We start from the raw sequence: 17,792 nt of genomic DNA on the forward strand, positions 1-17,792 counted from the left end.
TGACTGTCTCTAACGCAATACATCCACTTTGCTTCCTATCATTACACTTCATTCTCTCTTCTGGAATGCTGCTTCCTTGGGTTAATATATCACTGACAAATACCCTTTCCTTCCCCCATCCCCCAAGTAAACCTAACAATTCAACATCTGTTATGTATAAAGCTGAGAATTGGTAGAGAAAAAAAATTACACCAGGGTATATGAGAATCAGTATGACTCTATGCTGAACAATCTCAGCAGTGTGTTCTCTTCTTCTCCAGAGTAACTGTTTTAAATCTTCTCCGACCTCATCTTCTACTTCATAGAGATGATAGAAGTCATCAGATGAGGGCTCAGTAAACTCTTTGCCATTCCTGCCAAAAATTTCCCTACTTATCCCTTCCTCCTCATCTTCTATTACAAGATTCTATCCACCTGGTTTCCTTGAGACCGTGAATTGTCTATTATCTCTTTTCTCCTGTGTCTTTAACCTCTTTCTTTCTACAGGATCCTTCACAGCACACCTTCAAAATAAATGAAAAATCAATTCTGTCTTCATCCAGCCTCTCCCTCCAGCTGCTTAACTTTCTCTATCCCTTCACAGTCACTCTTCTTGAGGGAATCATATTTCCCTCCATTTTCACACCTCTTATTCACTCTTTCATCTCTCTATACCACTCTGATTTCTCACCTCATTCTCCACTATTTCCTGAGACCGCCCTTTATCAACGTCATTAATTACTTCTATGTTGCTAAATTCAATGGAAACCTTTCCGTTCCTTCTTACTCGACCTCTCAGTAGCATTCAGAACAGTCCTGGAAAGTAGGCTCTCCTTCTGGAAACGCTCTCTTCCCTTCCCTTCCCTTTTGTGACACTCTATCAGTTTTTTTCTATCTCACTAGCTGTTCCTTATCAATCTCTTTCTCTAGCTCTTTATCTTCTACTAAATTTTAAAGGGTGGGATGTTTCATGGCTCAGTTCTAGGGCTTCCTGTTCTACACTCTCCCCTTAGCATAGCTGATTCACTTTTATATCTTTATTTGTGATCTACATTCCCATGAGTTATTCCTGCTCTTAGAATGAAGTTCTTATTGAAATATACAAGATCCTGAATGACCTCCTCTACCTGCCTCTGTAGGTTTTACCCTTTCTGTACTCCAAACACACTGACCCTTTTTCTTCCCATCACATCACATCCTTCATGTTCTGGGTCATTTCCACATTCTTCTCCCACTACCTGTTATGGTCCACTCCCAGATGTCCCTAGTTTATTTGTCTGGCTTTTACTTATCCTGCAGGGTTTAAGCCTCACTAGCATCTTCTCAGAGAAGCATTTCTTGAGCCCTCAGACTAGGTCAGGCTCAGTTCTTATATAAATTCACAGTACAATGTATCTCTCCAGATTATAATTTAGTTAATTATTAATGTTATTGTATAATATTCACTCTATCACCAGACATTGTTTCTTGCTCCATTGATTCCTGCTGAATGTTCAGCAGACAGTAGGTAGTTAATATAATTCATTCATTCATTGAATAAACATTTTAAGAGTCCCTCCCAGTTTTACAAGGTATATGTTCCCAGAATATTGATGCATCTCTAATTGCCATCCTAATATTTAATCAGACATTAAATCCATTTGTAAAATTAGAACTCCAGAATATCCCTTTGACTTCCCAGGAATTTTCTGGAGAGGGCAATCCATGTGGCATTTCTGAACCACTGTCTGCTGACCAGTGAGGCAGAGAACCAGGTCATTGCCCTCTGTGATAATTAGAAGGGGCTCCTTGCCAAGCCTCAGCAGATGTATGAGAGCAGGGTGCAGACCAACAGCACTAACTGGGGGATGTGCTGACTCCAGCAGGAATGGGGCCGGTCTCACCAGCAGCTGTATGGTTGAATTCTGGCATCAAGTTCGAGATATGGCTCAGCATGGTGCTACTTGCTCTCGTGGCCAGCTCTTGAGATGAAGAAGCAGAGATACCAGAGGTGGCAGGACAAGCTTATCTGGTGACTGAGTGCATTTTACTGAAGGGAAGACTGGCCATCAGCCCCATTTACTCTCCACATGCCCAAGAAAGAAGCCAAATAACTGGCTGGCACCCAGTCTCCACTCTCTGTGTCTGAATGAGCCTGCTTTATAAGGAATGGGTTTGGTTGTATTATAGGATGGAAGGCCATTTTCTATCCAGGTTCCAAGAAACTGCTGCAAGGACCATAATTGACTGACAACCTCCAGCTGCTACACTTTGGGAGCTGCTGTAGTGTCCATGCCTAAGCCACACTCTCCAGGGGCTTCTCTTAGCCAACAATTGATTTCTTTTATTTATTTATTTCAATTGAAGTATAATTGATTTACAATGTTGTGTTAGTTTCAGATATACAGAAAAGTGATTCAGTTATACATACATACATATATATATATATATATATATATATATATATTTCAGATTCTTTTTCCTTATAGGCTATTACAAAATATTGAGTATATTTCCCTGTGCTATACAGTAGGTCCTTGTTGTTTATCCATTGTATATATAATAGTTTGCACCTGTTAATCCCAAACTCCTATATTTATTCCTCCCCCACTTCCCCTTTGGTAACCATAAGTTTGTTTTCTGTGTCTGTTGGTCTATTTCTGTTTTGCATGTAAGTTCGTTTGTATCATTTTTTAAATGTGGTTTATTTATACAATAGAATATTACTCAGCCATCAAAAAGAATGAAATAATGCCATTTGCAGCAACATGGATGGACCTAGAGATTATCATACTAAGTGAAGCCAGACAAAGACAAATATCGTAGGATATCGCTTATATGTGGAATCTAAAAAAAAAATGATACAAATGAACTTATATGCAAAACAGAAATAGAGTGATTCATTTTAAACCAGCCCTCAGCCACACATTCTGGCTTTCCCTCAACAGACTTTTGTCTCCCCTTAGCTTCGCACAGTACTGTTGTCACCTTCAGGCTCAGGTTGTGGTGGAATTTGAAGTAGGGGATAATTTCCTGGGGTCACTGGTCTAGAGGGTACAATTCCTGTTGGATTCAAAATGGGCACCATCAGTGCTTGTTCTATAGTTTAGGGGAAAGGGGAAGAGGATGGAGAGTGCTCACTCCCAAATCCTCCTCCTGGACATTTGAATAGAGGCCCCTTGAATCACTCACCTTGGACTTCCCTTTATTAACAGCTGGTGGTGATCCTGAGCTTAACTTTAGCTCATAAATCTATAGTCACCCAAATCTCTGGAACCCTGTGCTTTCCCTAGTGCTGCTTATGGAAACCACAGCCACTCTGTTCATCCTGCTGATTCCTAAATTTCACATAAAAAAAAAAAGTGCTCATCCTGCTAATGTCAAAGTTTCCCACAAAGTACATAGCATTTGCAGGATATTCTCAGAGCAGAAACCACACCAGATTTATATTTCTTCTATTAAAATTACATCAGGATTATTTTGATTGCAATTTAAGGAATCAAATTCACGCTAGCCAAGCAAAAAAAAATAAAAAGGAATTTATTAATTTCAAAAACAAGGAAACCCGGGCCTCCCTGGTGGCGCAAGTGGTTGAGAGTCCGCCTGCCGATGCAGGGGATACGGGTTCATGCCCCGGTCTGGGAGGATCCCATATGCCGCGGAGCGGCTGGGCCCGTGAGCCATGGCCGCTGAGCCTGCGCGTCCGGAGCCTGCGCGTCCGGAGCCTGCGCGTCCGGAGCCTGTGCTCCGCAACGGGGGAGGCCACAACAGTGAGAGGCCTGCATACCGCAAAAAAAAAAACAAAAAAAAAAAACAAGGAAATCCGATGGATCGTTCTGGCTTTGCACACTATTTCTTGTTAATGAAGCATGAAGCCTCCAACAACCTTGGTTTTCCTGGTCCTCACAGGCGGTGATCTAAGAAAGAGGAGCTTATTTTGTATTAGGTCCAGCAAAATACCATGGAGACCTTGAGCCATAAACCAGCTTGAGCCCTAAGCCCATTCTGAAGCAATCACTATGGCTAGGTAGTAGAGCTATTCTACACAGAAAATATTTGCAAAATATACAATGGACCAATGATATAAATTATTTACAACCAGAATAGTTTTTAAAACTCCTATAAATTAATAAGAAAAAGAAAAATGACCTACGAGGAAAATAGACAAAAGCCACAGAAGAGGAAAATGAATAACAAACACATGAAAAATTCTCATTACCAACAGTAAGAGTGGAATACATGTAAATTAAAACAACGACATACCCTTTTTATTCTACTTAAATGTAAAAATTCAAAGGTAAGTGTCGATGAGAGTATGGGGAAATGGATTCTCTCATACATTGTTGGGGCATGGTTAAATATACCATCATACATCCACGATTTAGAAATCTGTGTAGCCAATAGAAATAATGAGGTAGTGCTGTACATTAACATGGAAAAGTCTCCAAGACACATTGTTCCAGTGGGAAAAGGCAATTCGCATAGGAGAACATTTTGGAAGAATCTGCTGCAATTGACAGTCCATGGCTGCTGACTCTGTGGACTCATGAAGCCAAAGAATGAGGGAGACACCAACACAAGCAGAAAAAAATCTTAAAACCAGGTGGTAAGTGCAATGATAGAGAAGCCCAGAGGAGGTAAACCTAATGCAACTTTGGGAAGATGTGGGAGTTTTGGTCCAGGATGGCTCCCAGGAGGAGATGATGATCAAGCTGAGATAGGTATTAACTGGGTGGAGAGGAGGGGAAAGCATTCCAAGATGGGAGAACAGTAGGAACAATTCATGGAGGCAGGAAGGCTGTATACAGGGAACCAGGTTGCTAAATACTAAACTAGAGGCATGGATTGTAGCAGATGGGGCTAAACAGGTAGGCAGAGTCCAGCGAGCCTTCCTACGTCATATTAGATTTGAATATTTTTTTTCTATGTGATGAAGAGCCACTGAAGACTTTTGAGTAGGGCAGGCAATCTGAAAAGAGATTAGAGGACAGTAGGACACAAGGCAGAAAGAACAGACAGGAGGTTACCACTGTCATTCCAAGAAGATGAATGTCTCTGAAAGGAAGGTTGGGATAGGGTGAGACTAGCTCAAAGGAGGGGAGGAAATCGAGGAATATTGAGTTGGTACAATCTGTAGGAATTGTCAACGGGATGGATGTGGGAGGGGGAAGTGAGAAATGGAGAGGAGTCATGATTAGATAAGCCCAGGGCTCTGGGGTGAGTGTGGGAGGGATGGTGAGCTGACTCAGAAGACCAGGAAAACTATACCTCGGGGAATCCAGTGATGGTTGCAAAAGGCATCTGGTATTGTCCTTCTACCACTGTCTTAAAAGGGATTCTAAAGGGATTTTCTTTCCCTTGTTCCTCCAGCCCTACACTTGCATTACTGGCCTAAGTGGATACTCACCAGCTGGCCGTGTCCATCATTACAGCCAAGTCTGAGAATTCCTGATTATACTTAGAGTCAGTGGAGCTGCTGACACAAACAGTCATTAGCAGACAACCCTTTTGGAACAAACTATGCTTTAAAATGTAAACTGTGGTGGGGGGGGGGCATTTTCCTTGTGTTGTCCAGAAAGAACCTTCTGCTGCCTGAGCCTGGATTAATCATGAGAGAGCTTGTCAACATTCCACTGGTACATATTCTTACTTTGGTTGCCTTCAGCGGGACTGAGAAACTTCCAAAAGGTTGGTTTGAACAATCTTGTCTACTCTTGCCTTATTATCATAGTTCTGAGGTGCATGTGTGTGTTCCGATCATGACTGATTCATATTATGGCATACTTGGGTTTTACTTGGCGAAGTAGGGGTGGGAGAGGGAGAAAACTGTATAAATAAGCAATTGATTGATGGTCTCTATTCTACTGCTATCCCTCCTCTGCTTAAGTTCTGCAATAAAAAAATTCAGCCATTCAGTGCATGTGGAGCCCTCACTTATAGGGGAAACATTAGCAGGTAGACTGCAAGTTATCGAGGTCAGTTTGTTTATGTGTATGTCAAACTTCAGGGTGGTCTAAATGGATGATGAAAACCTTTTCACATCAGGTTTGCCGGGAATATAATCAACCGCACTCCCAGACATCCAGAGTGTTTGCTTCTGAACAAAAATCATTTCCATTTTCAGTTTCAGCTTTGCAAAACTCTTAATCAATATTTTAGTTCCTCCCACATTGGAATTAGAGAAAGACACACACAAGTGCCTATAAGATAAAAGCCTGAAGAACAATGGGTTCTCAATAACTTAGAGGCTGGAGCCATGATTTGGTTTGGCAAGAGACTGTGAAAGGTTTTTTCAGAGCCTTTGGAATGTACCGGAAATAACACCACCTCAGGGGAAAGGAAAGCAACTTAAGAAACTGACAAACACCTGTTGCAGTAGCAAGAATGTCCACAGTTTCTGGCCAGCGTATTATGAAACTGAGACTAGGGTATTTCAAATCAGGAAGAAAGATAGGAAAATAGGTGACTTGTGAAGTGACTGGGGGCTTCATTGAAATCTTTTTACAAAGACACGAGAAAGCAGATTGAATGATATTACAGAGTTTTCAAATTAAATGTATTACAGTAGAGTAAAAAAGGTTCTGTGATTTATGACACACCCAAATGAATTATTTTCCCTTCATATTACTTTACCAAAGAACTGAACAGGTTTGTATTGTATAGATAAGTGAAGGTAATAAAATATATTGTATGTAGATGGGAAACATAGATTAGATTTTGTGGTTCATTAGAATTTCTGGAACCACAAGGTCAAAATTCACATGCTAACAAGATACAGCTTTTTTCACAAACAGTCGGATTTCATAGACTTATGTTGTTTTGTTGCTTTCTTTTTCTATTTTACGCGAGTAGAACAGTATCTTCAAATGTATTTAAATGTCTAATTGTCAACTAATACTTTAACATAGCTCCAGATAAAAGAGAATCTAGATCTTTCCAAATATCTAATAATAGCCAGAAAGACTTAACATTGGCTTCAGATTATTTTAATACTTCCTGATCATACAACGGATGTCCGGAAAGGCAGCACCTGGATGTTTGGACTTATGGATTGTTATAAATTTATTTGTGCTATTCTAAACCATGAAGTGACATAAAAATGACATGGTTAAATGCTAAAATTTACTGAAATCCAGTCTTACAAGGAGCAGGACAATTGATTTTCTGGTTCAAATTAGAATCTCGTGCAGGAAGAAAAACCAAACCCAACCTCCTAATTTATATTCTCGAAAGAGATTTGTAGCTTCCAAACTTTACAGGTGAAGCACACTGTTTATTTTGAAAACTTCAAAAATGGTGGCATAAATGTAACAAAGCCAAAACCCTGACTTCTAAATAAAATAGCCAGATTGTTACCCCAACCTTGTTTATTTGTTCATAATTTATTTACTGCTTTAATTAGACTGTAAAATCAAAAAAATATTTTTGCCTAGCCTACTCAAAGAGAGTATTTGAGTATTATTGAAAAATCTAAATTAATATGGGTTTAACATCAGCCTTAGCCAAAACACCAGGCCTGGAAGAGCAAACATTCATTAACTACACTTACCAGTTCTGAGAATAAGCATTATCATGAAAACACAATCCTTAAAATTTTAAATGTTGAAGTACATGGAATATATCAGTACAAAAAACCACATTAATATGTGATTACTTTAATACTATTGAAAGTAATGAAATTGTTCTACACAAAATATCTCTAGCTGTTTTCTCTATTCTTGGCAGAAGGCAATAATGGGAAGAGGCTTTTTAGATGGTATACCTTTTTCCTAAGTCCTTTATCATGAATGAATCAAGGCGTCTGCAGCATAATATATCACAAAATAAACTGACACAATTAAAATACTGCAAGAGTATTCCATGGGTTCTTTTCTAACCATCGGCATAGGATTTCCTCAATAAAATTAATAACCAACTTTGTAGAATTAATAGTGTATTACACAATAGTGTACACAACAATACACAATAGTGTATTGTTATAGTTTTAATTTAATCGATATTCCTAATATTCAAAGACAAAGGGAAAAGTCACTATCTTTCTGAATCATTTCAACTAGTAATACTTTCAATCATGAGCTCAGTATCAAACCATAAGGAGGAAAATTTTATAAACTGTCATGTATGAAAATAGTCAACATTTCATTGAACGTTCGCCTTAACCACATTCTTCGATAATATTTAACGCTTTATCAGGGAGTATTAAGTGTATAGTAGGATTTTCTGTAGGAGTATAGTAGTTCATGTAAGCAGCCCTGAATTTGTTAACATGCTATGCACAAAGGACTCCTGTCCCAATTCCAGTTTTAAAATTACCCCATAACTACCATACCTAGAAGTTGTTGAATCTCAAGTGATTTAACTTGAGGTATATTTTAGTAACTTCTTCTTCTAAATCATATGTCTACAGGGATAGAATTCACAAATTCGACATATGACTAAGTCAGATCAGGCACAGCTGTCATTGAAATCCAGGACACCAAGTCCTGGATGAATGTTTTATACTAACGTATATTGAAAGAGTAACTCATTCCACGTTTGCGGAAACACAGTTGCTTTAAATATTATTGACCTTAAAGAACAGAAAAAGAGCAGAAATGGCAAGATTTCTACCATATTTTGAAAGGTGAAGTAGGCAACTTCTCAGTGAAATAGGACGTGAGATTATTGGGGGAAAGTGACAAGTAAGGGATGACTAGAGGACCTGAAGGAAATGGTCCCATTCAGGAAGATGAGAGAAGTGGATCCGATAATGTGAAGGACCATATGTCCATGCTGAGGACCCGCTGGGACTGGAGACTGCACACCCATCATGGTCCTGATCTGCACTGTTGTTTCACTTTATCCAACAATACTTTATGAACATATGGCAGTGAAGACAGCTGGTTGGATTAGTTCAAGATTGGTACTTTCCAGGGTCAGTGAAGCTAAAGGACTAGAGAGTAAGGGAGCTGAGATTATCTGGCAACATACCATGTCGTCTAGGTCAAATAATGAAGAAAGTGAAACAAGGATATTGCAGGCCTGGAAGAGAATATTACGATCGAGTTCCTTTTCTAGTCCCCAGTGCCTTTCTGTGTGTCTTTAGGGAAAGCATGTAGTCACTGTAAGCCTCGGTTTTCTCCTAAAATGAAGGACCTACCAGTGCTCAACTTACAATGTTATGTACTATGCTGAGGATTGTCAGTGATTGGTGGTGTGACAACTTCTGGGGAACAAGCACATTTTAGATGAGTCCCTATGAAATCATCCCTTAATCCCAAAGGAATGCCCCCCAGGAGAGGTCATTTCAGAAATTCTAACAGGCTGACCCAGAATTCCTACCTGCCTGTCCCCAGTGTCATTCCTGAAGGCAAGGACCAACAGTGTGTTCTGTGATAAAGAATTAATGATACGGTATTAATAAGTGAGATTACTATAATTTTTGAGATGATCAATGAACCTTACAAGTTCCAAAGACATCATAATAAAAAATAACTTACGGGGCTTCCCTGGTGGCGCAGTGGTTGAGAGTCCGCCTGCTGATGCAGGGCACGCAGGTTCGTGCCCCGGTCCGGGAGGATCCCACATGCCGCGGAGTGGCTGGGCCCGTGAGCCATGGCCACTGAGCCTGTGCGTCCGGAGCCTGTGCTCCGCAACGGGAGAGGCCACAGCAGGGAGAGGCCCACGTCCTGCAAACAAACAAACAAACAAACAAACAAAAAAAAAAACATGTTTGATTACATCACCAGCAGAATAAATGTGTCAGTTTCTAAGATATGCCAAATGATGAGCAATACTGAACATCCTCTTTCTTTGGGGGATTTGAAAAATTTCCGACACCAAAGTGTTTTGTCGTACTGAAAAAACAATACTGTATTCATGATGTTAGAAAAGCATGAATATGTTCCAAGTCTGAGCCCTAATTTTACTAGAACAGAAAGGAGCAAATACACCTGACTTCTTTGTTTATTCAGTCATTTAGTTATGTCAGTCAGCAGCTGGTCAATCAGAAGTTGGTATGTCAATGGCCATGTGCTAGAGCCCATAAAAGGGTAATATCATATCCTTCTCAGCAGCTAGTATTCAAGTTAAGTTACTCTTTGGGTACAGAAAAGCATTGTGTTTATTTTCATGTATTTGTTGTTCATGTGGTCCTTGGATTGAGGGAAGAAATAGTGTCCTAGTTTAAACAGGCCCTGGCTGAGATGAAAGCTGGATAGTAAAATGAAAGCAAACAGGAGAGGGTCTGCTGAGTCAACAAATGTCATTAAATACAACTATGTGATTGTGCCAGTAAAAATCTGAAAGCAGATTTGTTTGGATAATTTTGGGATATGGGCAAAGTGGACTTAGACTATACTCTGCCTATAGGTATTGATATTGATAATGTCAATCATGTTTTTCCCCTTTCTGTAACTAGTACCACACTGAAGACATGGTATAGCTTAGAGTTAAAAGATAGGTACTTTAAATCAAACTTAACTTTGAAGTTCAGTTCTATCACTTCCTGCTTTTGTTTTGTTTAGACAAGTTGTTGAACAATTCGTCGCCTTCATTCCTCATCTGCCAATGGGAATTATAAAAGTATCTGCCTTCACGTTTGTTGTGATACATAAATGAGATCATGAATGAAAAGTATAATGCATGGCTGATAGCAGGTGTTTAATCAGTTTTAGATGCTAAAATGATTAAAAACAGAATCAAATCTCACATAAAACTGTCATGCCACTGAACATTAAGGGAAGCTGTTCTTAGTAAGAGCTCATGTGTTTCTCCATGTCTAAGTTTATCAAGGCATTCTAAGATTTACTTCTTTGATCTTAACTGATCTCAACAGAGTTTGTGTTGCCTCGTTGGAAAGATAATATTATGTCTGTTAACTCTGTCACTTCTGCATCTCATGTTGAATGAGAAGAAACTAATGAATAAAGTTTGGAGTTTGGGGTAAAAATAATTCACAGCCATTAAGAATGATACTGAAAACACAAAATATACAAAAGTTTAAAAGAGAAAAACACCCACACTTCCAGGACTGTTAACATATTGATATATTTTCATCCATTTTTTTCTACATATCCTAAAAAAAAGATATCATAATAAGATTGTTTATGCAATTCTGCTCCCTGCCACTAAAGCGTGAGCATATTTTATATCATCAATATCTTCAAAATACCATTTGTAGTGACTGTGTAAATAGTATCCTGTTTAGATAACAGTTGCTAATATATGTTGAACATATGCCTCTCTGAGGAAAACAAGACCCTGATATGTTACATTTGTTGACTGCTGTAGTATAAATGCTCCAGTCACAGCCAATTTCCAGGTACCAACAAACACTGAATTGGGAGGAGATGTATAGTAGCACACCTATAATTTCTATAGACATTAGATGTAAATAACCACAAGAACATAGATAATAGTAAAATATAGAAAAATAATTAGAAAGTGATAAATGTTGAGTATTATTACTTTGTTTTTAACACAATTTATCTAATCAAATTTATATAATTTAGTTTTTAATAATGGCTCTATTCCATTATCTTGTTAAATTTCTGAAAAATTAACACTTGACTCTTGCAAGCCAGTACAAGCCAGCTCCAGTAGACCACAGCTAGAAGACAAATCTGTGTGCCTAACTCTTCTTCCACTTTCATACAATTAGTACAATTTAGTACAATTAATCTATTTTTGTGCAGTGAAATTCATCTATATGCCTTTCCATTTGGGGATTATTTCCTTGGGATAGACTCCTAGAAGTATTATTGGTAATTTGCAGGTAATACAGAAACCAGGAGAACAACTGAATAGTTCAGGTTTCTGTCTCTAAATTATAGAATCAAATAACACAGAGTGTTCCATATGGACCAAGGACAATGTTAAATGCATTATGTATATTCACTTACTTAATCCTCATGACAAGCCTATGCGGTGGTTTTATTGTCTCCGTCTACAGCTGAAGATGCCAAGGCAACTAGTTAAAGTTGAGTGGGAAGTAAGTGATGGAGCAGGGATTTGAATTCAAGTCCTGTGCTAGAACCTCTTACCGTCTAGTTCCTCAACAGGCTTTCTTTTTAAACAATGAAAGCTTTCAATACTATCAGTTAACCTTTGGGCCCATCATTACCTGCATCCCATGACCTTACTATAATATTTTTTGTTTTTTAATCTCTCAATATCTATGTGATTATGCAATTGATTGCTTATTTCATTCATTAGTTGTTTAGAAAAATCTGCTTTCTTTCTTAAGAGACTGATTTTCTCAAACTTTGTTATCAGTTACAAATTTGCTTCCACTGCATTGGAAAATTAACATTTCTGTGGCCTTCTGATTTATGTCCTATAATTTTTTATTACAAAGATAATATATATTAATTTTATATATTTTAAAATATTATATAGTATTTTCCTGTAATACTTTGCTGTAAAGTATGGCAAAACAAAAATACAAAATTACACATAATGCTCACAACTAGGAGGTAAATGATTATAACATTTTGCTACTCATTCATTTTTCCACTCTCGTGTGTGTGTGTAATTTTCTTTAAAATTTAGTAGCCTATTACTTCATTGTAATATCTTCTGGTAATATTAATTTTGGTTTGGGCTTTGTTTGAGTCTATATTTTTAAATAATTAAGCTTCATGATTGTTGTATCTTCCTGATGGATTGTTCCTTTTATCATTAAGTAGTATTTCTCTTCATTCTTTAAAGGCTTACTTATCACCTTATATTCCATTTTTTCTTATATTAGTACTACTTTATTGCTTTATCACTTTGTTTTGAGTAGTGTTTACTTCGTATATATTTTCCATTCTCTTTATATCCAATGTTTCTGTTTTAATTTATTTAGGCATGTCTTTTGTGTTTTTTAGTCCTGTATGATAGTGTCTGTCTTTCCATAGATCAGTTTATACCATGGGTGTTTATTGTGATTTCTGATATATTTGGCCATGTTTCTTCCACATTAATTTGTGTCTTCTGTTAACTATACCTTTCCTTGGCTTAGTTATCCTCCTTTTCTGCCTCTTCATCTTTTTTTTTTAATTGATACAGTTCTAGTCTCTTTTTTCTTCTGCTAGTCTGGAAGTTTTGGGTTTTAATCTATTATTTTAGTAGTAAGCATTAATGAAATTTTAACAATATGTCTCTAACCATATATTTTCTCCCCATGTTTAGAGTTATTCAGTGTTTCTGTCATCTTCCTGCTTACAGTAAAGAACTTAGAATGTTTTAACAATCTGCTGAACTTCTTCCCTAAACTTTCATCTTATAACTGTTTGCCTAGAATTCTAGTTCCACTCTTTTTTTAAACACAAAAATTATTGAGTTTAAAAAATATATATTTCATAGTGTCTAAAATTGCAATTATATTTTACCACCATCTATGCTAACTACAGTTTCTCATCACTGGCCCCTTTCTTTTGGGTACAAGTTATTTCTTATGGAGTTTATATACTTTTAGTAACTGTTTCAGAGAAGGTCTCAGTGGTAAATACTCTCAGTATTTGTCTGTTTACTTACTTTGTCTTCATTTTTTTAAAAAAATGATTATCTAAGCTGGCTATAGAATTCCAGGCTAACAGTTATTTTTTTCTCAGCCTTTTAAAAATACTGGTCCATTGCCTTTTGGTATCAATTGTTGCCAAATAATATCAGGTTAGCCTAATTGGCATTCTTCTTAAGGTGATTGATCTTTTATTTCTAGTAAGATTTAAGATTTTCTTTATCTTAAATTTTCTACAGTTTTAATCCAGTGTATCTAAGGATGAATTTATTTTTCTTTATCTGGCTTGATGCTTAGTGGAAACTTTCAACATGAATATTTCTGGGGTTTTTTCACTTTTGAAAAATGATCAGTGATTTATCCCTTTACACATTACTTCTATGCCATTTCTTCTATTTTATTTTTTTTGGAACTTCTGTTAGAAGTTTATTAGTGCCTGTCTGTCTTTATGTCTCTTAACTATTCTTTAATACTTTTAATTTCTTTATTTCTTTGTACAGCATTCTGTATATATTAATGGTCATTTTAGTGCAAAGTTGGGAAAAGTTGGGGGCCTTGCTGCCTAGATATAAAATATAAAAGACGTCATTTCACCTAAAAATTCTGCCCTCTTCTTTCACCTACTCTCTCTCAACCTTTTAAAAATTTTATGCCTTTTATAAAGGCCTCAGTAATAGAGTTTGGTTCATTAGTCAGTGTGCTAGCCCTCCAGATAGAGAGAGGTCTGAGACATGGTCCCTGACCTAAAGCTTAAGGTTTTTATAACTGAGTGTGGGACAAAGACATAAACAAATCATTCTAATAACATCTGTGTGGCAAGTGCTATGAGTGACATATATAGGATGACCCAAGGTTAAAGAAAAGGGCATTTGGTTCTATCTAGGAAGTTAGGGAGATTGGGAGGAGATGATGCTTAAACTGGACCTTAAGAAAAGAATAACACTTACGAAAGAGATACAGGCTAAGTGGACACTCCCAACCACCATTTCCCTCACTCTCAGCCAATGAGTTTGCCTCTGAGTTTACTGAAAAAATAAGTTTCATTTAGATACTGGATGCATTTTCTTTTTATTTTTTATTTTTGCGGTACGCGGGCCTCTCACTGTTGTGGCCTCTCCCATTGTGGAGCACAGGCTCCGGATGTGCAGGCTCAGCGGCCATGGCTCATGGGCCTAGCCGCTCCGTGGCATGTGGAATCTTCCCAGACCGGGGCACGAACCCGTGTCCCCTGCATCGGCAGGAGGACTCTCAACCACTGCGCCACCAGGGAAGCCCAGGATGCATTTTTTAATGGCCAATGTGCCAGTTTTTTCTTCTTGTTTTATGGGGCTGTCACCCCCTACCCTGCATCTAAAATATTGCTCACACTACTTACTTGGCTTTCCTAGGCACCTTGCATTTTAACTAAAATGACCATATAATTTGCTGTCCAAACTCAGGTATTTTTGGAGTATGGGGGTACTATTAACAATTATGCCAGGATAGCAGGCATAACTGATTATTATAGGTGATCATTTTATGTATCTATCCTACCTTATCATCTAGATTGTGGACTCTTACCAGGCAGAGATGTGCTTTACACATCTTTTTGCTTCTAGTCAACCCAGTGACTGCTCCATGAAAAATCATAAATAAACCTTTGATAAATAATAATAACAAAGCAGTGATGATGATAATTATTTTAAATCAGATTATGCAATGGGGTAGATTTTCAGACTCACCCAAATACAGGTGATGGCACTTTCTCACACCATCAAACCCTTGAGGTGACCAGGACCTCACCCCTTTGTTTTGGTGGGATTCACAGATTTGTAAATTGAAGTGGGGTGCATCCCTTTACCAACACATTCTCATCCTTCTTAACTTCTCTTTCCTCCCCAATTCTTCTAAGCCAGGTGACCCTCATTTAATGGAGGTGGGAGGAGAGAGGGACCATGTTTATGGCCTCTCTTCCTTTTGTCTTTCTTTTTGTAACACACATACACACAAACACACACCAAGCAAAAACAAACAAACAGGGCCTCCCTGGTGGCGCAAGTGGTTAAGAGTCCGCCTGCCGATGCAGGGGATGCGGGTTCGTGCCCCGGTCTGGGAGGATCCCATATGCTGCGGAGCGGCTGGGCCCGTGAGCCATGGCCGCTGGGCCTGCGCATCCGGAGCCTGTGCTCCGCAACGGGAGAGGCCACAGCAGTGAGAGGCCCACATACCGCAAAAAGAAAAAAAACAAAAACAAAAAAAAACAAACAAACAAAACCCCCAGCTTTATTGAGATATAATTCACATACCAGTCTCTTTGGTTAAAGTATACAGTTCACAGAGTTGTGCATTCATCATCATAATCGATTTTAGAATGTTCTTATTACACCTATTTGAAATCCTGCATTCCTTAGCCATAGATTACTCCCTAATCCCTCCATCCTCTTCCCAATTCCTAGACAATCACTCATGTATTTTCTGTCTCTACAGATAATGACTATTCTGGATATTTTATATAAATGAAATTGCACAGTATGTCGTTCTTGTGACTGGCTTCTTTCACTTAGTTTATTGTTTCCAAGTTTCATCCATGTTGTAGCATGTATCAATACTTTGTTTCTTCTTATTGTCAAATAATATTTCGTTGAATGGATATACCACATTTTGTTTATCCATTAATCTGTTGGCAGACACTTGGGTTGCTCCACCTTTTGGCTACTATGAGTAATGTTGCTTTGAACATGGGTGTACAAATATCTATCTGAGTCTCTGCTTTCAGTTCTTTTGGGCATATATCCAGAAGTGGAATTGCTGGATCATATATTAATTCTATGCTCATTTGAGGAACCACCATCCTGTTTTCCACAGTGGCTGTGCCATTCTACATTCCCACCAACAATGCACAAAAGTTCTAATTTTTCCACATCCTTGCCAGTATTTGTTGTTATATTTCTTTTTTATTATAACCATTCTAGTGTGTGTAAACTAGTATCTCACTGAGGTTTTGATTTGCATTTCCTTAGTTAATGATGTTGAGCATCTTTTCCCAAGCTTGTTGTCCATCTGTATACATTCTTTGGAGACAGGTCAGTTCAGATCCTTTGCTCATTTGTTGTTTGGGTTGTCTTTTTATTATTGAGTCTTTTTCTAATCTACTCATAATGCAGATGTGAATTCTTTATAAATCTGATGAATCTTCACCTTCAAAGCCTCTCATTTACAGGAGCCCCCTTCTAAGACCTCCGGTGGTTTCTAGCAATGTGTTCATATAAACATATGTTTTAACAAAATTTGGGGAAAATTGTTTTTAAACAGGAATTGTTAAGATTGCTTTCTCTTTTCACTTTGACTTCCCTTCAGTGACACTTCCCTTCAAGTTGATTGGTGTTAGGGAGGCAACATTTTGTATTAATAATTTTATATATTTTTTCTTAAAAAGGACACCTAAATTATATAACTTTGGACTTCACAAAACCTGAATCTGCCTCTACCCATATATAATAAATCTAAGTCCGACTCTCCTGAGAGTCTTCTCTTTTGATTCTCAAATGCCTACTTTAGAAGTAGCAACAAAATCCTCTGCACAAAATTTTTCCTTCCTTTTGGCAAATTTCTACCATGGGGAAATGTCATTCTCATTCAGGTATGTGGTGGCCTCTGACTACTTACAGAAGAGTTAGCAAACAGTACTGTAGAATGCTCTCGTTTGATTTCTCCTCTCCTTTCAGCCCCTGTCATCACCACGCCTCTTGAAACAGTGGATGCCTTAGTTGAAGAAGTGGCTACTTTCATGTGTGCAGTGGAATCCTATCCTCAGCCTGAAATTTCCTGGACCAGAAATAAAATTCTCATTAAGTAAGTATTCTGCCTTTTTCCAGCAAGAATGCCCAAGGCTGCCATGTGATTTATCTTTGTCATAAATGTAATCACAGCTCTGGCAGTACTAAAGTTCACCTTCTAGAATACATAAAATGCAAATTTCCTCATTTTATAAATGTAAGATCTGAACTTCAGTGAGGTTAAGAGAATTGCCCAACATAAAGTGATTTAACTGATATGGGGAAGTTAGGGTTATTTCAGGATCCCAGGTTAGGACCTAGAAGAAGTTTCACAGTAATTAGGAAACACCATGATATCCTAATTCTGGGGGTACATGTTCCAGGACACTCTGGGGAATTAATAGGGACCAGCCTCATTTCCTGTACTTCTAATATCCCAATCAAGTGATGCATGTGGTCTAGGAATCTGACCTTTAGGTGACCATGACTTTTTCTTTTGAAAGTCAGAAAGGACTCTTGATGTATATAGTGAGGTACCCTCTCAAACAGATAAAATTTCTACTTGGCACATAAAGGTTAGGCTATCCTTTCCCCAT

General features: G+C 38.0%; 1 protein-coding gene across 5 annotated transcripts in view; it reads left to right on the plus strand.

The window, feature by feature from the left end:
- The first annotated feature begins 5,567 nt into the window (after nucleotides 1-5,567).
- MUSK (muscle associated receptor tyrosine kinase) overlaps nucleotides 5,568-17,792 on the plus strand; it is an 88,926-nt gene continuing 76,701 nt past the window's right edge. For all 5 annotated transcript variants that reach the window (XM_060100966.1, XM_060100969.1, XM_060100968.1 and 2 more), the window contains exons 1-2: nucleotides 5,568-5,646; nucleotides 17,146-17,272. In XM_060100966.1, coding sequence (XP_059956949.1) covers nucleotides 5,568-5,646; nucleotides 17,146-17,272 — 206 coding nt within the window. The remainder of the gene's footprint in view (nucleotides 5,647-17,145; nucleotides 17,273-17,792) is intronic.

This window comes from Mesoplodon densirostris, chromosome 6 (assembly GCF_025265405.1).
Source record: "Mesoplodon densirostris isolate mMesDen1 chromosome 6, mMesDen1 primary haplotype, whole genome shotgun sequence".
Taxonomy (NCBI): Eukaryota; Metazoa; Chordata; class Mammalia; order Artiodactyla; family Ziphiidae; genus Mesoplodon; species Mesoplodon densirostris.